Source organism: Eutrigla gurnardus (assembly GCF_963514095.1).
Source record: "Eutrigla gurnardus genome assembly, chromosome: 6".
Lineage (NCBI taxonomy): Eukaryota > Metazoa > Chordata > Actinopteri > Perciformes > Triglidae > Eutrigla > Eutrigla gurnardus.
In genome coordinates this window covers 1,067,754-1,094,559 of record NC_139920.1, presented here as the reverse complement: position 1 = coordinate 1,094,559, position 26,806 = coordinate 1,067,754, and the positions used below count along the sequence as shown (strand labels likewise).

At 44.1% G+C, this 26,806-nt stretch overlaps 1 protein-coding gene across 1 annotated transcript in view; it reads left to right on the top strand.

The window, feature by feature from the left end:
• Positions 1-26,806, top strand: part of frem1b (Fras1 related extracellular matrix 1b) — a 134,679-nt gene that overhangs the window by 50,799 nt on the left and 57,074 nt on the right. Inside the window, exons 17-22 of the mRNA XM_084011537.1 lie at positions 8,950-9,043; positions 10,270-10,522; positions 14,898-15,092; positions 17,381-17,569; positions 17,652-17,848; positions 18,308-18,533. Of these exons, the coding sequence (XP_083867663.1) occupies positions 8,950-9,043; positions 10,270-10,522; positions 14,898-15,092; positions 17,381-17,569; positions 17,652-17,848; positions 18,308-18,533 (1,154 nt within the window). The remainder of the gene's footprint in view (positions 1-8,949; positions 9,044-10,269; positions 10,523-14,897; positions 15,093-17,380; positions 17,570-17,651; positions 17,849-18,307; positions 18,534-26,806) is intronic.

Sequence of the window (26,806 nt, the reverse complement as noted above, 5' to 3'; positions counted from 1 at the left end):
TCGACTTCATGCCCTTTGAAATCCCTTAGATCACGCCACCTTTGAAACGTGGGTCCGATGTTGACTCTGGTTTTATCACGGGCACTGTCACAATCTTTCTTTTTTCCTTCTTTTCCACCAGTGTTTTCTTTTCCTTGGTTGTTTTGGACCTCCTCGTTTCAGTTTTGAACCAAGGAATTGGAAGCTTGTTGCTACTCCCCTCCGCCTCCCTCCTATGACAGTGGAACAAGCCCGGCTTAGGTGATTATGATCAAAAAAATGTTGCTGACTGGGACTTTAACTTTAACTCAGGCAACCAATAGCCACTGCACGACATATTAATCCTGTCTCTTAAACATTAGTTTAACATAATGACAATTCAAAAACCAATTGCTATGAGAGAATGACTAATGTTCATAATCTCTAAGCCACGTAGGCTTCTTCCTGACCCTGGCAGTTCTGTTCATGATGTCATCCAGTGGTTGTGCAGGCTCTGGCTTGGAGGTGACACGATTGCGCAGCTGCTTTCTCTGACAGTGGGATAGTTTTGCCTGCTGAGCCAATGGCCAATTTTGTATGCATCTTTATGAACATGAGTGAGCAGAAATTCTTGTATGAAGGGTTTCCATGGTTTTCTCTCCTGCTCGGTAGAAAGAAGTGTCTCTTTTAGAATGCGGTTCCAGAGAACACTTATCTGTGTGCAATGTCTCTTACTGTGAGGAAATCTGCAAATGGACTGTCTCTCATTATCACTGACTGACTGAAGTTCTGTAGACGGGAAGGTGATGATCACTGTGGTTGTGATAGAGGGAGTGAAGGCGACCTCTGGCCACTTTGTGTAGCAGTCAACTAGTGTGATTGCATAACAGCAGTCGCAGTTTGCTGATGTTCCAACAATGTCGATTCCCACTTTCTGCCAAGGACCAACTGGCTGGAATGTTGCAGCATGCGTCTTAGCACTTTTATCATTTGTCTGACACGTCACACAGGCATTAGTGGTTTCCTGTACACAGCTGTCCATGTTAGAAAACTTGCAAAAGCCTGGTGGTATGGCCGCTAGAGAAGTTTTTTCCGTGTGTTTTTGTAAAATTATTTGAAATCATGACTATTACGTGCTATTGTAAGCCATTTATTAACAATCTGCGGTCAAGAAGGCGGACACCATTTCAGCCTATGCCTCCCTGCAGACTCTCCACTTCCTGGCCCTTACGGAGACCTGGATCACCCCAGAAAACACTGCCACTCCAGCTGCCCTTTCAATTGCCTACTCGTTTTCACACTCCCCAAGACGAACAGGGCGAGGAGGAGGAACTGGGCTCCTCATCTCACCGAGATGGTCCTACCAGGTCCTTCCTCTGGGCCACCTACCCCGATCTACACTTGAATTCCACGCCGTCTCTGTCACCCTTCCCTTAAAGCTCAACATCATAGCGATCTATCGCCCACCCGGTCCTCTCTGTGACTTTTTAGATGAGATGGATGCCCTCCTGGGCTGCTCCCCTGATGATGGCACATCACTCGTCGTCCTCGGTGACTTCCACATCCACCCGGGAAAGCTGCATTCATCTTAGGGCTGGGTATTGTTTAGAATCTCACGATTCGATTCGATTTCGATTCGTTGGGTCACGATTCGATTCAATATCGATTCGATTCCATATTGATTGAAATGCTTCGATATTTGTTTTTTATTCGCATTTATTAAATGTATTGTCTCTTCCTGTTTCCCAGCGCGAGTTGAGATACACAAATATGATCGCATTTGTCAATCGCGGTATTTTATTTTGAAAATTGCTTTTATTTCGCGGCACGCGCAAAAAATAGAGCAGACGCCGAAACGAGTGCTTCACGGCGCGGGACGGCCGCGTCTGGTGTGAACTACACTATCACTTAACAAGGGCGCTGAAAGGAAGCGGGCTCCGCTACGCGCCTATTCGCGGCGCTTCCGCGGCCGGTGTGAACGCTGTACTCACTCCGGTCGCCATATTGTAATGGTTTGGTCTAGTGCGGCCCCCGTCCGTACAGCGCGAATCACACGAGGGTGTCGGTCACAGCGCCCCCACTGGCCAGGGGCTTGAATCGATTCAGAAGATTGCTGAATCGATATTGAATTGCGGGGAAAAGAATCGCAATGCATTGCTGAATCGATATTTTTACCCATCCCTAATCATCTGAATTCATTGACTTCTTTTCGGCATTTGACCTTACACTCTCCCCCTCTCCACCAACTCACCGGGCCGGGAACCAACTTGACCTTGTCTTCACAAGATCCTGTGGCATCTCGGCACTCTCTGTTACCCCGCTCACCATGTCCGACCACCACTTTGTGACTTTCTCCCTCCCCATGAAGCCCACCACATCCCTCCCCTCTACGCCTTGAACCGTCACCAGCCGCCGCAACCTGAAATCCCTCACTCCCTCCGCTCTCTCCTCAACTCCTCGCTACCATCCTCAGAACAGTTATCCTTAATGCCTACTGAGGAAGCCTCCTCCATCCTAATGTCCTCACTCTCCTCTTCTTTGGACACTCTCTGTCCCCCAATCTCACGACCTGCGCGATCATCTCCTTCCCCTCCCTGGCTGTCCGAACCTCTGCGAACCAACAGATCATTGTTGCGAGCGTCAGAGAGAAAATGGAAGAAATCGGGCCAGCACGAGGACCTTGCTCACTACCACCACCTCCTCTCTGACTTCAGCTCAACTGTTTCGGCAGCTAAATCTGCCTTCTACCTGGCAAAGATCAACTCTTCTGCTTCCAACCCCAGGAAACTCTTCTCCATGTTCTCCTCCCTCCTCACCCCTCCTACCCCTCCCCCTCCTTCCTCCCTTACTGCTGACGACTTTGCAACTTACTTTACCAAGAAAGTAAATTACATTAGCCCCTCATTCACGCCTATTCCCTCCCAGAAAACATCTCCCCCAACTCTCAACTCTGATGGCCTTAGCAGCTTTAGCCCCCTCACCACTGAAGACGTTCACGCACTTATTACATCTAACCGTGCCACCACCTGCTCCCTTGACCCGGTTCCCTCCTCTCTTTTCCAGGACATCTCACACATCATCTTGCCATTCCTCACCACCCTGATCAACTCCTCCCTCACCTCAGGTGTCATTCCAGCATTCACTGTAGCTGTCTTAAAAGCTTAAGACAGCTACAGTGAAGCCTCTCCTTAAAAAACCCACCCTACACGCTACTGACATCGAAAGCTACAGACCTGTATCTTTTCTTTCATTCCTCTCTAAAAATGACACCCAGCTGTTCCTCTCTTTTCCCCCAACCTCTGACACTCACATTGCAACTCGCATCTCGGACTGTCTGGCTGACATCTCTGTCTGGACAACTGCACATCATCTCAAGCTTAACCTGAATAAAACCGAACTCCTCTTCATCCCAGGGAAAGACGGCCCTCGCATGGACCTGTCAGTCACTGTCGAGGGCATCACAGTATTGCCGTCGTCAACTGCGAGGAACCTGGGTGTAATCCTCGATGTCACTGCTGTGGCCCGATCCTGCAGATTTGCCCTCTACAACATCCGCAGGATTCGGACCCTCCTCACAAAGGACGCAACGCAACTCTTGGTCCAAGCACTGGTCATCTCCCGCCTTGACTACTGCAACTCTCTCCTGGCCGGACTCCCGGCCTCTGCGATTAAACCATTGCAGCGTATCCAGAACGCTGCAGCACGTCTTATCTTCAATCTACCCAAATTCTCCCATGTGACCCCCCTCCTCCGTGACCTCCACTGGCTCCCTGCTGCAGCACGCATCCAATTTAAGACGATGACACTGGCCTTCAGGGCCATCAATGGAACGGCACCCATCTACCTTCAAACACTGGTCAAACCTCATGCCCCGAAGCGAGCACTTCGCTCCTCTACATCAGCTGGCCGGCTGGTACCACCATCGCTGAAATCAAACAAATGTCGCTCAGCAAAGTCCAGACTCTTCTCTGTTCTGGCGCCTCAGTGGTGGAACGAACTCCCGACTAATGTCAGGACAGCTGAGTCATTTGCCATTTTCCGAAAAAGGCTCAAGACTCACCTGTTCAGACTTCACCTCGACTACCAAAAAAAAAAAAAAAAAACCCTTACCTATAGCACTCTGATCGTAGCACTGTTGCTCTTGAACTACTAGTTTACTCAGATGAGGACCTAACACTTGTTCTACTTTTAGCTCTTACTTTATCGGCAATGATTCGTTGTGGTTTCCTTGTTTCCTTCTTTTGACAAATGTACTTATTGTAAGTCGCTTTGGACAAAAGCGTCTGCTAAATGACCTAAATGTAAATGTAAATGTAAATGTCGATGACCAACTATCCTGCACCCCCAACATCACTGCTGTGGCCCGATCCTGCAGATTTGCCCTCACAAAGGATGCAACGCAATTCCTGGTCCAAGCACTGGTCATCTCCCGCCTTGACTACTGCAACTCTCTCCTGGCCGGACTCCCGGCCTCTGCGATTAAACCATTGCAGCGTATCCAGAACGCTGCAGCACGCCTTATCTTCAATCTACCCAAATTCTCCCATGTGACCCCCCTCCTCCGTGACCTCCACTGGCTCCCTGTTGCAGCACGCATCCAATTCAAGACGATGGCACTGGCCTTCAGGGCCATCAATGGAATGGCACCCATCTACCTTCAAACACTGGTCAAACCTCATGCCCCGAAGCGAGCACTTCGCTCCTCTACTTCAGCTGGCCGGCTGGTACCACCATCGCTGAAATCAAACAAATGTCGCTCAGCAAAGTCCAGATTCTTCTCTGTTCTGGCGCCTCAGTGGTGGAACGAACTCCTGACCAATGTCAGGACAGCAGAGTCATTTGCCATCTTTTGAAAAAGGCTCAAGACTCACCTGTTCAAACTTCACCTCGACTCTACATAGCATGACCCTTACCTATAAGCACTCTGATCATAGCACTGTTGCTCTTAAGGTACTACTTTACTCAGATGAGGACCTAACACTTGTTCTATTTTTAGCTCTTGCTTTATCGGCAATGATACGTTGTGGTTTCTTTGTTTCCTTCTTTTGGCAAATGTACTTATTGTAAGTCACTTTGGACAAAAGCCTCTGCTAAATGACCTAAATATAAATGTAATGTAAATTAAGGTTTGAGCACTACAAATAGGGAATTCGAAGAGTCAAACAAGACCACGGTGTCGGTGCAGTCAGAAGGTCCAGGACAAGAAAGTGCAGCGACTCCGGGGAACATACACAGAGAGAGAGAGAGAGCACGAGAGAGAGGCTCAGTGTGTCATCCCCCCGGCAGTCTAGGCCTATAGCAGCATAACTAAGAGCTGGTTCAAGGTAAACCTCAGCCAGCCCTATAAGCGTTGTCAAAGAGGAAAGTTTTAAGCCTACCCATAAAAGTGGGAATGGTATCTGCCTCCCGAACCAGAACCAGAAGACGGTTCCACAGAAGAGGAGCTTGATGACTGAAAGCACTGGCACCTGTTCTAATTTTGGAGACTTTAGGAACTACAAGTAACCCTTTATTCTGAGAGTGTAGTGCTCTAGCAGGACAGTAGGGTTTAATGAGCTCTTTAAGATATGATGGTGCCTGACCATTAAGAGCCTTGTAAGTGAGGAGAAGGATTTTAAATCATACTCTGGATTTTACTGGAGCCAGTGCAGAGAAGCTAACACAGGAGAAATGTGATCCCTTCTTAAGGGGTGATCAGCGTCCAATAGTAAGGTCAGGTGTTGAAAAAAGGATGATCTCATCACGAGTCTAGTGGAGGAAAAGTGTTGAGTTTCAGAGCGGAGGAGAAGAGGGGAGACAGAGTGGGGAACAACTAGTGTTTGTGGAGATCCAAGTACCATGGAGGAGGTAGTCTCTACGGCAGCAGCTGCAGCTACTGCTCTTAAGCAAGGTGGGAGTCCTCGTGCCACAGGATCCAGGTGAATATTGTAGTAGGCAACGGGGTGTTTTCCAGAACCATGGTACTGAGTGAGTGCGGTCTGAGCAAAACCGTTTCATGAAAACAGAAAAATAACGTATTGGTGTAATCTGGCAGGCCTAGAGCAGGGGCTGAAAAAAGAGCCTGTTTCAAAAGTACAAAAGAGTTCTCAGCATCAGTAGTCCATTGCAAAGGTTCAGGTGAGGATGACATGGCAATGTCTTGGAGTGGTCATGCCTAATCTGAAATCCATTTGCGATAGTATTCTGAAGCTCTTAAAAAAGATTTAATTTGTCAAATGGAAAGAGGTTTTGGAATGTTGGAGATGGCAGTAACACAATTTGGTGAGAGAGTGCGTGTATTACCCAAACTGGTGTCCTAAATATGAAGCAGTGTCTTTGTATAACTGACAATTGGGGAAAGAAGCCTTGTGGCCTTTACCAGCAAGAGCGTTCAAAAGTACAACAGTCTATTTCACAGGCTTCTGCAGAAGGGGAGGCAACCAAAAGAGCATCCACATATTGTACCAATGTGTTCTCCCCAGGAAAGACTACATCTAACAAGTCCTGTTCCAAAGCCCTAAAGTAGAGGGTAGGGCTTTCTGTGTAGCCTTGTGGAATCTCGTAGGTATACTGTTGGCCCTTGTAACTGAAAGGAAAAAGAACTAGGACTCTAGGACTAGGGATGAACAGGGATAGAGAAAAAAGCAGAACAGAGATCCACCACTGTGTAGTGGGTTGTTGTAGGAGGATTGGAGGAGAGGATAGTGGTTGGATTTGGAACTACAGGAAAAATAGGATTAACACAGTCATTAACTGCTCTGAGGTATTGTACAAAACGCTAACTTTTCTTATTAGGTTTTGGTTTGGGCAATGGGAGTGTAACAAAACTGGGCTGGAGGTAGGGATTATTATACCTTGTTCTAACAGGGATTCTATCAGAGATGCAATTCCAACTTCTGGGTCGGGTTTAAGGGGATATTGGTGTTACTTTGGGAGTGGTTTATCTGGGTTGACATTCATTTTTACACTAGTGGCAGAGCAACTCAGTCTGACATCATTAGGGTGGGAGGACCACAAAGCAGGAGGGACTTGGGATAGAAAATGGGAGGTGGTTGTGGATGGAGAAATAGGCTGGGGGGCTAGGTGTGGTTCTGTCTGTGAAAAGATAACAGGTTGTGGGTCAAAAGAGACACACATAATGTATCTAAAAGAGTCAACCTTGTACAGTGGATAACTGACTACAGTACCGCAGAATGTTTTGTCATTACAACATTGGAATAACTTCACCATCTTGTCCAGTTCCTTGGTGTCGCAGTTGTCAGTGGTAGCAACTGTCATATGGTGAACACCATCATCCTCAATTTCTACATGACCAAAATATATAAAACTACCATGCAAGAGGGAGGTTGCTCCTTCATGTTGCTCAGCTTTGTGAGTGTACTCAAAATTTGGAACTGCATCGTAATGAGCTAGACAATGAAGTGATGGAAACCAGTCAGATATTTCAGGGATCAGCCAAGAAAGGAAAGGAGAAGTGGGTTGCTTGGATATATGATCATAGATTGTTTGAATTTGGAGAGGAAGTTGAGGAGAGGGCAACGGCCATGCATAGGTCACTGATTGGGAAACTAGATTTTGTTTAGTGATGCCAGGACAATTTAACAGAGGGCAAGTCTTTGGGATTGATGGCAAGTTATATAATTCAGTTAATTTACAATACATTTTTTAGTGATCCTTCTAGTGGAAAACATTACTCTGTTCCTTGTGTTCATTTACACCATTCTGGCATACCTGCAACACAATCACTTCCAACATACATGTACCATGCAAGGGTTCCACTGTCAGGAACTTGGGTTTTACCCATCTTGGAAATAATAAAATAAAAAAATGTACAGGAAATGTACAAAAATCTAAAATTAATAAAAATGATTAACAATAAATTAAAAAAATAGAAAATAGTAATATATTTACAAAAAATACTAAAATAACCAAAGGTAAAGTGGGGGGAATTCATTAATACAGACAAGCAAACAAACTAGCTAAAGACAAACAATAATACTAAAAAGCTAAAAGGTAATGACAGTAAGGTATGAGGGAAAAATTGAATTAAAATAACATGAATCAGGCAATACCCTTAATCATGTGGTGGTAAAAACAAGCAGACGTAAATTAAGGTGAGAAAAAGGTTATTAGCTAATGAATAAGGAATTTGTGCTGGAATGTCTTGTTTAATTGTAACAACCCAAACAACTACTCAATTCCAGCAATAATTTGTTACAAACAAACAAAACAATCTTAACAAGATTTAGACATATTTAGGGCCGTAACGGGCCTTAAATCACAGAACAACACAAATACACAACATTGATGAACGAGACAATGCAGTGAGCTAAAAAAAAATACAGAAACTATCAATCCGGTTACTCCACTAAAATATTATTTACTATTATATTATTACTAAAATATTATTATTATTTACATATAATAACTTTCACACAAAGAAAAACTCTGACTTAAAGTACCCGACAAAGTCACAGCCTGGTTACTGCTCACTTTAAATTACCCAACTTAGATAAAAGTCACAGCCTGGTTACTGCTCACTTAAAGTACACAACTGTAAAGTATCTTATACGAAAGTCAAATCAGATCAAAGAATTCCACCATGCAAACCATCGTTATACCACCAATGTCGACTGTTTTTCTTTTTTTTTTTTTCTTCCAGCTGTTTACCGCAGACTTTTCTCACACTAGGTCATTTTTTCAATGCCCAGGCATGATGAGCCTAAATTCCGGATTGTTTGGGTAGTGTGAGTGCTCCAGTACGTGCCTAAGAATCGTACGCTTGCTCGGCCCAGCACAATTTGAAGAGGTGGATTTCGTTAAGGTATGGTTCATGCAAGTGAACGTGATCTAGGCTTTAATTGATAGGCCAGCCCACTCATTATCACTCAGCGCTGAACTCGGATCTCCCCCCGCTATCGAGCCGATTTATGACTGAAGATACTGTTGATGACTGCATAGGACCCAGATGGATTCAGGGTCGGACTTGAGTGACAGCTCTTTGTGTTGCAGGTACATCCACGATGACTCTGAGACCACTGAGGACAAAGTTCATCTGAAGGTGACAGACGGTGTGAACTCAGCAGACGTCATCCTGCACATACAGGTGCCTCAAGTAGCATTTTTTTTTATCAAATAGCTTTTCAGTAGCTCAGCTATTTTATTGAAGAAGTGAATTCGCATCTAGCTTTAGCATTTCTGATGCTCAATGCAGCAAAGCTTTTTGCAGTGCTTCCTGCAATGTTTGAGCTTTGAGAAAATCAGTTTGCAGGTAGTATAAAAGATCCAAAGTTCCCCACTTTTCCCGGAAATGTATGGGCGCATCCACACCAGGGCCAGTTGATCCGTACCGTCCCAAGGCACGATTGTCCCTCCTCCCCTATCCCCCACCAGCTTGCACTCACACTGCTCCAAGCCCAAACGAGCCTCTTGTACATACGTCATTGTGTGAGAGAACAACACAGAGAACATGACTGAAACTTTACTGACGAGTCACGTCTGCACATATTTCTAGTCAACACTCGACCTGCATCAGAGCATGTGAGCAGAGCAGAGTGGAGCAAGCAGGTAGAGTGAGCGTAGCAGGTTTGGGACGGAGCCCAGAGCGGCATTCTTTGTTATAAATGGATGAATCGTTGCACTACATCCCGGCCTGGTTCTGCTCTGTCTGCATAGTTAGAAAATGTTGAATGTGCAGGTACAGGTGACACATGGATCTGTGTCTGCTGGTGTGACCATCGGCATTGGGCAAGTATAAATTAAACTCCATCACTGCCAGCGTACATGGACAGCTGCAGACAACATGAATACATAGTAGTTCTGTCATACTGGAGTACACAAATGCAAGTAGATCACTGTGCATTGAGCACACGTCTGCACAGAGCCTATCGTATACCCTCTGATGATGAAGTGTACCTAACGTGTTTCATCACATACTCAGAAAGTATAACTTGGGCTCACAATCTCAGCTGCAGGGGATACAGACATGAGAGATGGAATATGCAAATATTATTTTGATAAATTCAGTATGTCCACAGTATTTATTCCATCAGTAGAACAACAGACATAACACTTCCTCCAAAATATTAAATATTGTTAAAAGTCTGACCGCCTTCCTTTAGGTAATATACAATAGAAATGCAATAAAGAATACAAACAGGTGTTCGGGGATATCAATCATGTCTACGACAAAGAAAGTGATTTGAGTATGAAAACATTATTTCTATTAAAATTATACAACAGGTAGTTCCACCTCTTCAATGACTTTCTACTGGGTCTTTTTTTTTTGTGCTGTGTATTTATGGTCTGTGATGTCTTTGCTGCTGTCCTCAGGTCCTGCCGATGAACGATGAACCTCCCCAGCTCGGCAGAGGTCTGTGGGGGGAGCTGAGCTGTGAGGAGGGGGGGCGGGTCCAGGTAACGATGGACTACCTCTCGGCTACAGACCAGGACAGCGACGACTCCAGACTGAGTTACATGCTTGCCCGGAGTCCAGGCAGAGGGGAATTGCAGAGAGTCGGACTGTCTGTGGTCAAGTTCTCCCAGCAGGACTTGCTGCAGGGACATATCTACTATGTCCACACAGGTGAGAGAGCATTAGAGGACACAACGCTATGTGCATGGCATGTTGAGGAAATACTTATTTCTTCATGTGACAAAGCTAATGTGTTCCTTGATCACAATCTAAAGTCACAGCTTTTTCACAGTTTCTTCCAGTTTTCATAGCACTAGTATTTAAAAAAAATTGAATTAATTAATATTTCTCATTGTAAATTAATGAATGATGATTCTGACTCATCTCTTAAGTAGTAGCAGCAAACAAAGCAATGCAAACAAATCAATGCCTCTCGTTACAGCAGCGGCCCGCATGCGGGCCGTTTTGCACTAGTTTTCGCTTCATTCCGTTTAATCGCATATTATTTTAAATGTGTCTGCGTCATATTACACATCATTTGAAAGCTACGAGTCTCGCAAATCGAACAAAGTAAGCCGTTTTAGGCTCATGGAAAACACATCAAAAGCAAACACAGCATGTGTGCAAGGAGTGCACAGAAACAAGACCAGCGTTCCCTACCTTTCGAGCTGTCTGGATGTCCAAAATCAACACTTAGCATGCTAATCCTTATATCCAAAGAAAGGTAAGAGTCCAACGAACAAAAGTAGCCACTTCGTTTAGTCCCACGAGCACGCTAACTCCGGTAGTCACCCATAACACGCCATGTGTTGACGTTGTGAGTTTCTGAACAAAATATTGTTTATAGCTAGATATCGCTGTTCGATCACGGGCGAACAACAAAGCTTCGTATTTCCGTATTCGCTAGATTCTTGGCGACAAAACAAGCCCCCTTCGAAGATTCTGCGATCCGAATTGGCTGAAAAATCTGTCCATCAAGAGAGCCAGTGCTTCACTGGCTCTCAGCTGACCAACCACGAGAATCCCCAGCAGAGAGCCAATAGGCAGAGGAGTACATTTTTGACTGACAGGTCTTATAGCCAATGAGCTTACAATCCCAGCGGTATGTTACATGAGGGGAGGGGGCTTGAGGCTGAGACTGCAGCAGCTCAGAAAGGTCAGACTGTGACCTGCAGATATGATAGTTATGCAGCGTCTCATTACAGAAGGCTGTTATGTAAAAAAACTAGGGCTGTCAAAAGATTGATTTTTTTAATCGCGATTAATCGCATTTTGTCCATAGTTAACTCGCGATTAATCGCAAATTAATCACATTTTTTTTAGCACATTTTTTTTTCTTCTAAATTTACTTTAATGACATTTTTTTCATATTCTTAATACTTTTAACAACATAAGGGCAAATATACTTGATTTATGAAAATGTTTATTTAACACTTCAAATATCCCCTTACCAAAACATGGGATCAAAACAGGGTTATAAGAATATATCACAAACAATTAAAGTGAACATGTCACAGGAGATAGTGTAACAGGAGATAAGTACAGTTAGGATATAAGTGCATTGGCTTGCAAGTGATATCTCAGACTGGACGTACTTCTATGGTAGCTCATTTCATACCCACAGTACGCGCAGATGACTTTGGTCTTATCGACTGAACCATCCGGCAGTCTTTTGAAGGTGAATTTGCCGTTCACAAATCGATTTTAAACGCGTGTGGACGCGCCGCTTCCCAGTATTGCACGCTTGGTGGGCTGCCACTAGAGGATGATTGACAGGCGCTCTCCTTCAAACAACATATTTTTGCGAGCGTTCGCGAGCGTTCCCGAGGCGGCGAGTCGAGCCCGGCGCCTCTGATTAGCATAAAGTAGATTCGACTTATACTTGAGGAGCGGCCAACTCGCGCGCCGTCTCTCGACATTCGCCGCAACGCTACCAGAATACAATGAATGGGACGCGGGGAAACACCGCTGCCTGTGGACGCGCACCTTCCCTCTGGATCAAGACTACAGGTGCCACCGACGGCCATAAATCATACAATGCGCGTTTTTTTTTTTTTTTAATACCGAGCGTTAATCGCGCGTTAAAAAAATTAACGCCGTTAAGAGGATGTTGCGTTAACGCGTTATTAACGCGTTAACTTTGACAGCCCTAAAAAAAACATTAAAAAAAATGTTGGTTTTATTAGTAGTAGTTGTAGAACTGGTGAAATAAACAAAAAAAAGTAGAATTATATACCTAAAAATACCCATAATCTCATCTGGAACACTTGTTCCAGATGCAGCTCCGTCTGACATTGCCCTACAACACTGCACTTGCAAAGCTCATTTTTGGGTGTCTTTTTATCTACTTTCTACCAGTTTTTGGTCAGGCTTGTGGCTGTGGCTTCATTCAACTTTTAGGCCTATATATAACAGCCACAGCTTACTTGTTTCATTCAAAAAGAAAAATAATTTAGGCGAGGCAAAAAAATTGCAATTTCCACTATGTTTGAGCTGCAGTAACTCAGTGTCAGTAACACTTAGAGTAAATCTGAAGAAAATTCAAAGGGTTATCTTTCAGGAATGCTCAGCTTTGTGCCTGTAGTCATAGGGGTTCAAAAACAGTAACCATTTTACTTTGGGTATGTCGTTTTCAGCCTTTTCTTCAAAAATAGGACGGCAAAGTAACGGGCCTATCATAATAAAATTAAAAAAGGCACCAGCAAGCACAAGCTTGGGCAGCATTTATGGCATGTCATCACATTTTCTCCATTTAAGGGCCCAACATCATTCTTCAACATCATCACTCTCGAGGGCACTTTCATGTTTTCTCCATTTAAAGTGACAGTCCATAATATTTTCATCTATTCAATTGTCTTTTAAGTTACTATCTATCAAAGAGTGAGTTAAAACAATGATGATTGATCATGTGACCCATGAATGAAAGTGCTTGTACTTGCTGCTTTGCCCAGAAATAGGATCTTCGTGTCTGTGGCCACATTCCCATGCAAAATGCAATGGTGGCGCTCTATAAGTGAGGCTTTTTACGTCAGTCAGCAGCGGTTGGCCTGCTCAGGTGGAGCTACTCACGGAAGCAGATGTTGCATTTCAATGTAATCGTAAATCAGTAACTTCCAACTGCTGAGTCAGGCTCCCTCTAGTCTAAAGTGTTTGATACCTTTCATTACTGCTGACTCACAATGGAGGATCAACAGGCAGAGAAAGAAGACCATTCAACTTCCAGTCCAAGAAAAACAAACAACAAACTAATGGAAGTGAAGAAGGAAAGTCATCAAGAAGCAAAGTGACCGCCAACGAGGGGAAACAACGGACCTCCTTTCAGTGTGGAACATTTGAAGGCATCACGCAGATGAGAGACAGTCAACACACATTTGGGTGAGGGAGATGAGTTGATGAGATAGTTATTCTGAATAGCTCCACCTTGTTCACTATTCTGGAGTATATGGTGTACAGAGTGGTCGCGCTCTTCCCATAAAACTATCTACCAGTCTTGTCATCATCAACTCCTAAACAGGTTCAGTGACATACCTTGGCTGATCACCTAGGTAGATATAAAACTTACAAAAGGATGTAAGACCAGAGCAGTTCACATTACCAGACTGAAACCCTGCTACCCCACAGCAAAGAAAGTGGAGGAGCAACAACGTTGAGACCTTCTGGAGTTGTTTGCAGAGGAGATGATAAAGAGTTTAAAAAGTTTGATTTCTCTACAGAAATCAATTAACAGATCCCACCCACTGCCATCAACCAATCACAACAGGAGCAACAAGAGCAAGCATTGGAAATGTTGCAGGACGAGATCAATGCAGAAGATTTACAGATGTGTTAAATAAATCCTGAAAAAAAGCCAGCCCCCGATAATTTATTTCTTGGGATTTTTTGGGGCGGAGAAAATACGAACTGGACTTTTTTTTATTTTAAATTTTACTTAATGGATTTGATTGACTGAAAGTATTTTTTCTGTTGTGTTTCCTGGCTGATAAGAATTTATTGCCTGAAAATCTTTGTTGGGCATTTTTATTGTTGTTTGTGATAGGGTTTGGGTGCAGTTGACTAACTAAGACTCACTAAAAACCTGACAAAACATATTGTTAAGCACTGATCTAACTGGCACCTCAAGTACTTTGAACTGACTGACATCTGAACAGTGAGGACTAGACACTCACATTTGCCATCATTAACAACCACTACCTTTTATGTTGCAATTTCAATATATCACAACTGAATAATTATGCAAATAAAAAAATCTAATTGGATTGAAGTTATAATGACATGATGCTCAAGGTTGTCATAGTTACACCACAATACGTTTGACCTCTAACTGAAGCTCAGGAGTTGGTGGAGTTTAATTTAACTTCCATATTCCTATTTGTAATTTTCACATACCCTGACTTGACAATAAGACATGGACATATTTGTCCGCTAATGAGTTTTAGATATGACTCAACTATCTAAAACTCATAGTTTAAAGTGCAAACAGGAATAGTCACACTGAGCTGTTTGTGAGAAGTGTATCGCTACCTATAGCAGGCAGTTTGTGTTTCAGGAGGAGAGATCGGACATGAGCCGGTGTTTGACACTGTCACCCTCATCATCTCTGACGGCGAGGCTGAAGGGACAGACAGCTGTTGCCACGGAGATTCCCCACCCCCCCCTGTGCCACTCCATGGCACACTTCCTGTGTACGACCTAAATATCACCGTTCTTCCTGTCAACAACAAAGTACCAAGCGTCACTCTGGGTAAGGTATCTGTCATGAAGACCTCACAGGTTGAATATACGAGTCTACCTCCAGGCTCTCTTTTAAAAAGTGAATTCAGCTTCCTCAAAAAAGGCTTTTAATCTTCACTTTTGGCTGCTTTTAAGTCCTGAATTGAAGATGTTTTTTTGTGAAAATGTCTTAATTTTTAATGTAATTACAGCTGTCAGATAAATGCGGGGAAGTAGATCGTATCCCAGCCTACTTTCATACTTCATACTACGGCTGTTATTATGGTGATTTAACAGGTATTTAATTGTATTCTATCTGAAGTTAAAACATGTTAAAAAATCTTCAATCAAATCTGCAGTAAATGTTATTTGTGTTGTTTATAATAACACAGTGTTCACTACTAACTAAGACCTGAACTATAACAATTTTCCAGCTCAGCTTCAGTGTGAATGGAGACCATTTCGCAAAATATGTCTCAATGAGAGATACAAATGTGTTCACTGCTGACAGTCCTCTTAATGCAGCGAAGCAGCTCTGACCCTGACGACACACCGTCACCTATCAGTCCAACACACACACACACACACGCACGCACACACACGCACACACAGACACTCTCTCTCTCTCTCCTGGGGAGGGGATGAGATCTCGCTGGAGTTAGAGCCAAGAAGAGGGATTGGAGAAGCGCTTTGGTTATCAGACCAGTGACCACTGGGATTCACACTGGGATGACTGGGAGATGGTGTATGTGTGTGTGTTTTCTGAGATAACTACAAATTCCCCATTCCTGTTCAATGATTTGCAGCATTGGGTCTTTTTTAAAAGTCCAGATAAAAACATCTGCAACATGAAGTGTCTACATGTCTGAGTGGTTACAGTACATGCCACATATCATCTCACTTCAGTTCCAGCCCTACAACACCTCTCTCCCACATTTCCAGTATGTCTCTACAGTCTTCATTATAATTAAAAATGCCCCCAAATGTACACTTATCTACAACACATCATTGATTCGAGGAGTGTTTTATCTTGACCTGGTTCAAGATCCTGAAGCTCATTTCACGTCCTTTAAACCTTCTGAATTATTTCTCATTGTTGATGATAGGCTAACATTTAATTTTAATTCAACGTTTCTTGCAGCGTGTTTAGTTGAGTACAAAGTCTCATTGTGTGCACATTGCATTGTGGATGATTTTTGGCATGAGTGTGTGTTGATGTCGGGGTGTCGGTGAGGCTAACGAGATTGGCACTGACGTGTTTTAAGTGAAATCAGCCTATTGTCTGCTGTATACAAACACACACACACACACAAACACAGCTGGATGAGATTATCACCCCTGTGTGTGTGTGTGTGTGTGTGTGTGTGTGTGTGTGTGTGTGTGTGTGTGTGTGTGTGTGTGTGTGTGTGTGTGTTCCCCTGGAGACAGTGGGCAATGAGCGTCTTTTCAAAACAAAAGCAGAATGAAGCGCATGCCTTTGTCACAATAGCCGATGTGCACTAGCTGTCTCGCTAGCCGGATTACCACAATGCTACTAGCGGCCGGATGACTCTAATACTGCCAGCATATCTCACCATTCACTCAAGACCAGCACCAGCAGGCAGTGCAGGGTATGTTGGGGTTGGAAGAGGTGTATGTGGTATTTGTGGTGTAATTAATTATCAGTGAATAAAGATGCAGTGTAAGAGCATTAGCGCAGCCATACAGGAGAAATCCGGCTTTCCCTCTGAAGATGAAGGATAGGACACTTACTCTTGAAATACTGAAAACCAACCGCAGTCTCCTCAAAAAACTGAAACTTTCACCTTGTGGTGCTCAAAATGTAGGACACTTGTTTATTCACTATTTACATTTCACACCGTAACATCAGAACCAGCAATGCATTTGCAGCCCCACATCAGAGCAATTTGCCCACTACAATAAATGTTAAAATTATACAAATTAAAAGGGTGCTACATATACAAACAAATAAATACACTGTATAATTAATACATGCACTGGGACGTTTGGCAGTATGGATCCATGTCCAGAGGTGATTGTGTTTGTTAATCAACAGCAGTGTAAAGGAAGATGGGTGAGTGGTGGATTCATTACCAGCTGACTGACAATGGATGAATGGATGGACAGATGTGTCTCTTTTACACGTGTACAGATCAGGGGAGTAATAAAGGAATCAGTGTCACGTTTAGCAAACGACAACATTGAAGAAATTAGGAAATTGAAATCTATCATCTCTGGGACGATGGGACAGTGACAAAATTGCTGACTGGTTTTACCTGAATAACGAATCACAAAATTATTTCTTGTACGATGGTCCAGGTGACTCCATGTTGGTGGTGGACGAGGGCTCCTCCACCTGTCTTTGTGGAGGCGTCCTCGGTGCCTCAGACCCTGACAGTCCCCCCGAGTGGCTGACCTTTCACCTGGAGACTGCTCCTCTGCACGGCTTCCTTGAAAACACGCTGCCAACACCCGGCTCTGAAAAGAGTAACGCAGGAGTCCAAGTCGGTCAGTGTGTGTGTGTATGTGTGTGTGTGTGTGTGTGTTTAGCACACACGGGACCTGACCTTGACATTACTCTTTTTCAAAGAATACTTCAGTCTCGTCCACCTGAACTTGGGTTTCATCAACTACGTCCAATCAGAGAGCAAAGGGGTGGAGCCGACTGTCGACCAGCTGTCCATCAGTGTGAGTGACGGCCTTCACCGCTCTGTCCCCGTCCCCTTCTACATCATCATCAATCCGACCAATGACGAGATGCCTTCACTGCTGCTCGCCAACTTCACTGTATGTCCACATTTTTTCTTTTACCCAACTTTCAGAGAACAAACATTTTTCGTTCATCCTACAGCCTCATGGGGGCACTAGCATAGGTGTACAGTTACTCCGGTGCTCCACCTCCTACAGTTCAATTACATTTTATTCATATTTAAAAAAAATGAAGAAACCTCAATGCAATGAATGTACAGAATAAACAACACAAATACAAAAATGGTAGTCAATTATGTCAAAAATAATACATGATACATGAGAGCAGTAATTGCAGACGAAATTACTTATAATACAATGATGAGTGTCTAAGAGGAAGTCCCCAGGTAGACTAAGCCTAAAGCAACTTCACTAAGGGCTGGTCCAAAACAGGCCTGAGCCAGTCCTAAATATAAGGTAAAGGAAAGTCTGAAGCCTTCTCTTAAATGTGGAGAGGGTGTCTGCTGCCAAGCCTAAAATTGGTAGTGGTTTCCACAGGTGAAGGAGGGCGGGATGAGGGAGCTGACTCCATCTATACTGAATGGTTTCGACCTGGACGCCCCTGCAAATATCCTGACCTTCACACTGTTGCAACCACTGGCTCACGGCAGGCTGATCAATGGCATCTACGGCACTGAGATGGGCCACTATAATGTGATAGGAGCTGATCTCCTGCAGAGGAGCCCCCCAGTCGCCTCCTTCACCCTGCAGGAGCTCCGACAAGGTGAGAAAGACACAGTGTCAAATGGTTGTATCTACATATAGCATACATATCTGCAAAGTACTGTACCATTAAAGTAGATTATTAAGGACCTATTTTAATGATTCTATTTCATTCCCACAACAAGGCAGTGACTTGAATTCAGTTACCCTGCAATAGGTTGTAAAAACACTTCCTATAGAGACGGACATTTGGATCGACTCAATGTTATTCCCTTTTCTTGTCCCGTAGTTGCCCTTTTATCACTTGTTATTTATATGTATACATTTGAATTTGATTGAAACTCTAACCCCTTCTTCCCTGAGTCATATCTAAGTCAAATATATACACATGTATACTTCTAGAATCAAAACAAATGACTGACCTCTCCTGTTGAAAGATTATAAATCCTTTTAAATAACAGCAAATAAGGCACTTATTATCCTTACTTTTGCATTTTTCCCTTGGTATCAAAAGTAATAAGTAATTGTTGACTTTTGGTTGTGCAAACGAGCTACGAGAGGCTAAGGAGCAAACTCACCAAAATGTCAAGAAATATAGACTAAGTCAAGCTGCTTGTTAAACAATGAGGGTCAGGGTAGAGTGAGTCTTCCTCCAATCGGAAGATCGGAAGATCAGTAGTTTGAATCCCGGCTCCTCCAGTCCGCATCCCTAAGTGTCCTTGGGCAAGATACTGAACCCCAAATTGTCCCCGAAGGCTGTGTCATCACCTTGTCAATGTGCATGAATGAATAAGATTAGATTAGATCTTGAAAGGCAGGTGGCTCCTCTGCCACCAATGTATGAACGTGTGTAAATGTATGTATGTACAGTGAGTGGGGGAAGAAAGAACATTTATTTCCAGATTCTGTTCAATCAGTGTTTGCAAACTATTTTTTACACTGAAATACCATCTGCTTATTTTTCATCCTCATTACTTACCTGACAACAATATTCAGAGTGAGTTTTGTCATTGTACTGTATCAAACATCTTCTATGAATGGTTTGAGGTGATGGCTAAAGAGTTGCAATGCTTTGTCCAGTGGCCAAGCAGAAGAAAAATCTCCCCACTCTCTTCAAGACCACAGCTTTCCAACATGACAGATGTATAAACGACTGTACTGGGTTAGGTTAGGCCCACTTGTTTGCAAACACGAGGAAATCACCTTCTATCACTACAAGTCACCATATACTGCTAAGTATATTATTGCCATTAGTCCAACAGGATCTATTACATTTTTATCAAGTATCAAGTCTGGGGTAGTTGTGGACAAAGTTATTACAAAAAATTCCAGGTTGATTGACCTTCTTGAACAAGGAGACCATATAATGGCTGATCGGGGCTTCAATTTTCCTGAATACTACGCTACCAAATTTGTAGCCTCGAACTCTGCTACCCACAGGTAGGCTAAGTCCCGCTCAGGCTAACTTAGTGGGTCGCTAGCAAGAGTGTGGGCTCAGTGCTAGTGAAGATTGACAGCTACTGTGCTAGTGAAGAGAGCGTGCCCGTTCCCCTCTCACTGCATGGACTGTTGTCTAAAGGACAAAGAGAATGGGAGCAGAGATTGAGAGACATTGCCACAAGGATGTGGCCTGCAGCTGGATGTACGGCAGACAGAACTGGCGCATGCTAGTTGTTGGGACCTAACCGTTAGGACTACACAATGCGGCCTACAAAGCCTACACATGGACAAAGGGACAAAGGGGATTCACATCTCACCCAGGTGAGAAATGTGACGTCACACAACTGGTGCCCTATTGGCTGACAACTGCAGGCACCCCAGGGGGTCCCCGGCAGCAACCGAGAGCTTTATAAACCGAAGCCGCCTGGAGAACTCTCTCTTACTCTTACTCTTACTCTTACTCTGGCGTCTCTTCCTACAACCGGCGCAACACCACATTGCAACGGGAGGCGACCCCTCCTGCAGCGCACCGCTGCAACAAGAGGAACCAAGCCGGTTCCTGCCTTCCAGCTACCAGACGCTGTCTGAAGTAAGCTGACTAAATCGCCAAGCCGCGATTATATCGCCGCTCGTGGAAGGAGGAAACACCAACTGTTTTCTTTATTTGAGTTTGATCAACGAGAGGAAACCCGCTCCGCTCTCGTCTGGACGAAGCCGACTCATCACGTCCCCCGCTGACGCCGGGGCCCACGAACTACCGCCGCGTTACGGAACGCCGTCATCGCCAGGACGGACTCGCAGCTTACGCAACGACACCAGTAAGAGGCTATCAGTCTAGGCAGAGACATAAGTGATAGTGTAGGATATGCTTGTAATTCTGGTTAATGTGTTTTAAGTTCTGATCGCGGACCGCCGAGTCCGTTTGTTCATGTGCTGCTGTATTTGAATGCTGATCGTGATCGCCGCTGGGTTGATTTCTGTAACAGGGTTTTCGACTAACCTCCGCCATATTCGCGAGCTCAGAAAGCCTCTACTATCAGTTAAAAGACCGGTCTCGCGGAATAAACGCCAGTACATTCACGCGCGCCCGTGTGATGAGCCTCAGAATATCGCTCGCGCATTCTCTCCCTCTTTGTTTGTGTCCCGCTAACCAACACACACACACACACACCGCACACGCATATCCTCCGCCAGCTGTTCCCGCCGGACGCTAAGGACATAGCTCCACCTCTCGCTCTCTCTCTCTCTCTCGCTACCCCATCGGACGTCAGTGGCTCCGCCCCCGAACGCTGTGAGGAATAGCTCCATCTGGTGGCCGCAGATAGCCATCTCTCCCTCTCGCTCTCTCGCTCTCTCTCGACACACACGCACACACACACGCACGCACGCACGCACGCACGCACACACACTCCACGTGTGTCTCTCCTTCTGTTTAGCTTAGTTTTGTGTGTTAGGTAGTTAGGTAATAAGGCTTTGTTAATTGCAGTGTTATTGATTGTGATCATTATTACTGATTTTAATAAATCTTATTATATTATAACTAGCGGTCTCTTGTGCTTGTTGTGTATATGTCACTGGATAACAGCAGGTTGTGAAGGCTAGTGCTTGAATTTCACGCCTTTTTAATTGTTAGATTGTTTTTATGCTTCTATGCCAATGATCACGATGATTGGCATGTGAGTATAAAACCTTTATATTGAGACTGAATACAGTGTTAGGTTATCTTTTCCCTGATCCCAGGGTGGTGCCCCGTTTATTCATGATTATATCATGATAATATATTAAATATAATTATTAATACCGATAATCATATTGATATTAATAATTAACTGTTGATAACCAAATCTGCTCCTGCTACAACCCCAACATAGTGCTTCAGGTGCACTTCACCCCCCGCCACCCTCATCATGCAGCAGTTTCTCATACACTGCTTTGGGGCCTAGGACCCACTTCAACCATCCTGCTTCTGAGGCCTGATCCATCCAGCTGGGTGGTGGCCCCACATGTGTGGCATTCCTCCTCCTATAACATCATCTCAGGAGGATATTAGATTGGGTAGGCCACAGTTCTAGCTTTGAAAATGTGACTTTCCCCCACAATGACTGTTGCAGAGTTACTCTTACAACTTCACATGAGCATAGGATAGCCGTATCCTTGAACATTTCCAAGTGGCTGCTTCAATCTGATATGTCGCTGCAGTTTTGCTGTCTCCTTGTTTTGAGTGAGCATTTTTGTAATTCTACAACCTCCTCTACTGCTAACACTTACACCGCCAAGTGTCTGATGTAAAAGGTTGTAGTATCAGGCTTAAACTTTTAGTCATATTATTGCTATTGCTTTCAGGGAATGTTAAGACTAATCCAGGCCCTGATACACCGGCACATTGTTACATCACTGCAGACTTTAAATCTAGAATTGGTCTTAGATTAATTCATATAAATGTAAGGAGTCTACTAAACAAGATGGATTTGTTAAAGGTCTGGATAAACTCAACAAATGCTGATGTTATTGTCTTATCTGAAACCTGGCTCAACAAATCTGTGCTTGATAAGTATATTTCTATTAATGGCTATAATGTTTATCGTGCTGATCGTCCAAGAAACGGGGGCGGTGTTGCGATGTATATCAGGAGCAATTTTTATGTTAATTTAGTGCTTAAAGTTTCAGGCCCCTAGTTTCGTAGACCAGGCGCAGTCAGCTTTCAGCGCACCTGCACCGCGCCGACGGGGTGTGTCCGCCTGGACTTTGCAAGTTTCGTGCACCGCGCAGGCTCGCGCAGGCACACCTCCCGTCTCGCCCACCGGCGCAAGTGGGAAAGAGGGAGGAGAAGAAGGCGTGAGTGGGAGACGAGGAGGAGACGAGGCGTGGACTGGGATTAATACAGCCGATTCAGATCTTCACCAATCAAATGAGCTCCTCTCCTCTCCTTTAATGCGTTAGGGGAGGTTCAGTGTAAGTTCCGTCACTTGACAACCCGATGACAGAAGCAGCGCCGGCGTTCCCACAACGCTCATCACGCGCTGTGCGCGCGTATCATAATAATAAAAATGCCCATATTATAAAAAACAGGAGAGAGAGAGGGAGATGTTTTGGTCCGAGAGGCTGAGTTTCCATTACGCGTGCCATCCGCCTTTGATCTGACGTCAGATGTGACGGGACAATCTATATAGATATACATTCACGTGTTGATTCAATTAGTTGCATTAAATAGTGTTTGTTGTGATTATTTATTGCATTTAAATGTGCCTGGAACTGTGGAAACCTGCCTGTGAGGTCTCGGTGACGTGTACGCACTGCGCGCCGGTCCGCCAAACTTCCGATCCGCCAGCTGTGATTCGCATTGAATCAATGGACTTTATTTACGCCTTGCGCCTTGCGCCGAAAGTAGACCAGGTCGGAGCTGGCGAGCTTTCAGCGCAGTCTCGGCGAGGCTTTTTGCCACGAAACTTCCGCTACGCCAAGCTGAATCTGTGACGCCTCCCCCTGCTGCGCCGCCACACCCATCTTGGCGCAGGCGATCTACCAAACTGCCAAACTGACGGTGCGCAAGGCTGCGCGGGTCGAAACTTGCACTGCGCCGGCTGCGCCACGCTGCGCCGCCCTGCGCTGGTCTACGAAACTAGGGCCCTCAGTATCTAAAGAGCTTGAGTTGCTTGCTCTTGAAATTAACAATTAACAAACTGAATTAACAAAGGATCATGTTGGTAGGATGTTATAGACCAACATCTGCTCCTAAAAATGCATTGTTTATCTATTTTTATTTATTTGTTTATTTCGGGCATGTCAATTAAATCGTCATCATCACACTTCATCTTTGTTCAAATAATACAATACACATGGCCCAAAGGGTAAGTGGGAGAAGCCAAAGCTTATCTAGTCTCGCCCCCATTACCCACAGGATAAAATCTTCATCATAATCTTTTCTTATCTTTTGCATTTTACATTTTGACATAACATTTTCTTTTACTTATGGCATTTTGACATAACATGTTACAGCAGTAGGTAGTATACAGAGCTGAAGTCTAGCTCTAGATAGAACATACAGATTACGTGTGTATTAGACAAGTCTCCAATCGAGTGACCTTAGTCTGTCGATTTACAAGGCTCAGTTGAGTTCTTCACAGCTCAGAACTTCTGATCACTCACAGTAGTGTCACAGTTTGTATTCGTACCTAATTTATCTCCACATTGTTGATACACATTATAACAACATCCTGCTACGTACAACTGACGTGGACCATACAAGTTTCTGGTTCAACTTATTTTTTGGGTACAGAATGTTTTTTTGTTATGCTCCCATGCCGTCTCAACACACTGTCTGCTGATTCGTGCCTCTGACCTTTATCAACCCTCATGTATTAATCTGTACCGGTCAACGGTTGAATTTACATACTTTTTCTTGAAACCACTTAGGCTACGTTCACACCGCAGTTACAAGTGACCTGAATCTGATTTTTTCGCTCATATGTGACCCATATCTGATTTGCTTTTGACAATGTGAACAGCACAAGTCGCATTGAATCTGACATTTTCTAATCAGATTCAGGCCACATTTAAATGTGGTACTGAATCGGATACGTATCGGATTTTTTTGAATGCGACCGCAGTCTGAACAGCCAGGTCGCATTTAACTGCGACTTTGACGTCATTCTGACCCGCGCTGCACTGTTTTGTAAATGAATGACAAATAAAGTTGATTGAAAAGCGGGCGGGAGCCAAAACAAACATGGAGGACAGCAGCGAAGCAAATTTGCCAGCTGCCGCCACACACTGTTTTTAGCATGAAGCCATACAGTCCCACGTTACCGGTTGCCGTTGCCATGTTCGCTTCCGTAAACACCGCTGTGGCGTGATGTCATCAATGATCAACTGCGCATGCGGGTCACTTCAGGAGCGTGAGCTGTTCACACAGCAATCCGTAGACAGGCCGCATTTAAAGAGGTAATGTGAACAGCCAAACAAAAAATCGGATTTGAGCCATAAATCGGAATTGTGCATTAAGACCTGCGGTGTGAACGTAGCCTTAGTGTTGCTGATTTTTTTACTTCTTCTAACACATTCCATTGTTTAACACCTGTGACCGATAAGGAAAAGGATTTTAAACGTGGTTCGTACCTTCCTTTGCCTGAAAATCATGTTCCCTCTAACATTGTGTCTCTCCTCTCTGTCTAGGAAAAGTATTTGCAGGTTGTGAGGGAGGCTTTTGTTAGCAGCCTTGTACATAATTTGCACTGTGCGACAGTTTATTAAGTCATATAGTTTGAGTATTCTTGATTCGATAAATAACTGATTTGTGTGTGCCCTGTAGTTGGCATAATGTAAAATTCTCAAAGCTCTTTTTTGGAGTATTAACAAGGGCTGTGTGGAGCCTTTATATGTGTGTCCCCACACCTCTGCACAGTATTGCAGGTGTGGAGAGACTAGTGCGCAATACAACAGATGAAGTGCTTTTTGATTTAGTATTTTTTGTGCTTTCCAAAGTATGGACACACTCCTGGCCAACTTCCTTTTTAACTGTCTTATGTGAGGCTTCCAACTTAACATGTCATCGATAATCACTCCCAGTACTTTATTCTCACGGACCCTTTCAATATTCACTCCGTTTACTTGAATGTTAGTACTGTTGTTGCAGCCTTTTTTCCCGTATAGCATGTATTTAGTTTTCCCAAGATTTAGTGATAATTTATTTATATTAAACCACACCTGATTTACTGTTTCCACAAGTTGGTTCAAGTCACTCCCAGAACAGAAAATATTGGTATCATCCGCGAATAATATTAATTTCAGAATATTTGACACTTTGCATATATCATTTATATATAGTATAAACAGCTTTGGACCCAGAACTGACCCCTGTGGGACCCCACAGACCATGTCCAAGCTAGTCGATGTGTTATCACTAGGGGTGTGACGATACACTCCGCTCAAGAGACGAGACGAGACACGATATTGGGTTCACGAGAACGAGACGAGACGAGATTTTAAGAAAACTACAATGACAAAATATATGACTGGACTAACAGACTTTAATTTAACAGAGTTGCACATGCATTTTGAAATATTTTATTATAACTCTTTACATGCATGATGTAAGCATGATCTTTTAATAAACTTCTTCTTTCACAAATTTAAACTGAAACTAAAATTTAAGTTAAAATAAAATAAAATATTTATTTTTCCCAAGTGTAAATATGTGCAAAACCAAATCAAAGTTCTACTTTGTCAATACAGAGTGCAAATAGTGCAAACGGAGCCTGACCAAGTATGTCATGAACAACATGCTGCAACTACAGCATCTTCAGCATCTCTGACATCACAGCTGTCAAGTGTATCAATGCTTCGGGAGTTCTGTCTTATCTCTGGGCTGGTGATGCTGCTATGGCAGCTTGCTGCTCAAGGTAACGAGCCAGCATATCCAACGTGCCCGTCATTAACTTGTGTGATGGCAATTGTAGCCGTTTCTGCTTGGACATTTTCACCGCGGTAGCCGCTGAACTACGATGAAAAAAAGCAGTCAAGGTACGTGTCCACAGGGGCGATTTTAAACGCGTGTGGACGCGCCGCTTCCCAGTATTGCACGCTTGGTGTGCTGCCACTAGAGGATGATTGACAGGCGCTCTCCTTTAAACAACAAATTTTTGCGAGCGTTCGCGAGCGTTCGCGAGGCGGCGAGTCGAGCCCGGCGCCTCTGATTAGCATAAAGTAGATTCGACTTCAACTTTAGGCAAATGAGGAGCGGCCAACTCGCGCGCCGTCTCTCGACATTCGCCGCGACGCTACCAGAATGCATTGCACAGCTTTTCACATAGACAATGAATGGGACGCGGGGAAACACCGCTGCCTGTGGACACGCACCTTCACACGTCTCACCCGCCCGAGTAAACGAGCGACACG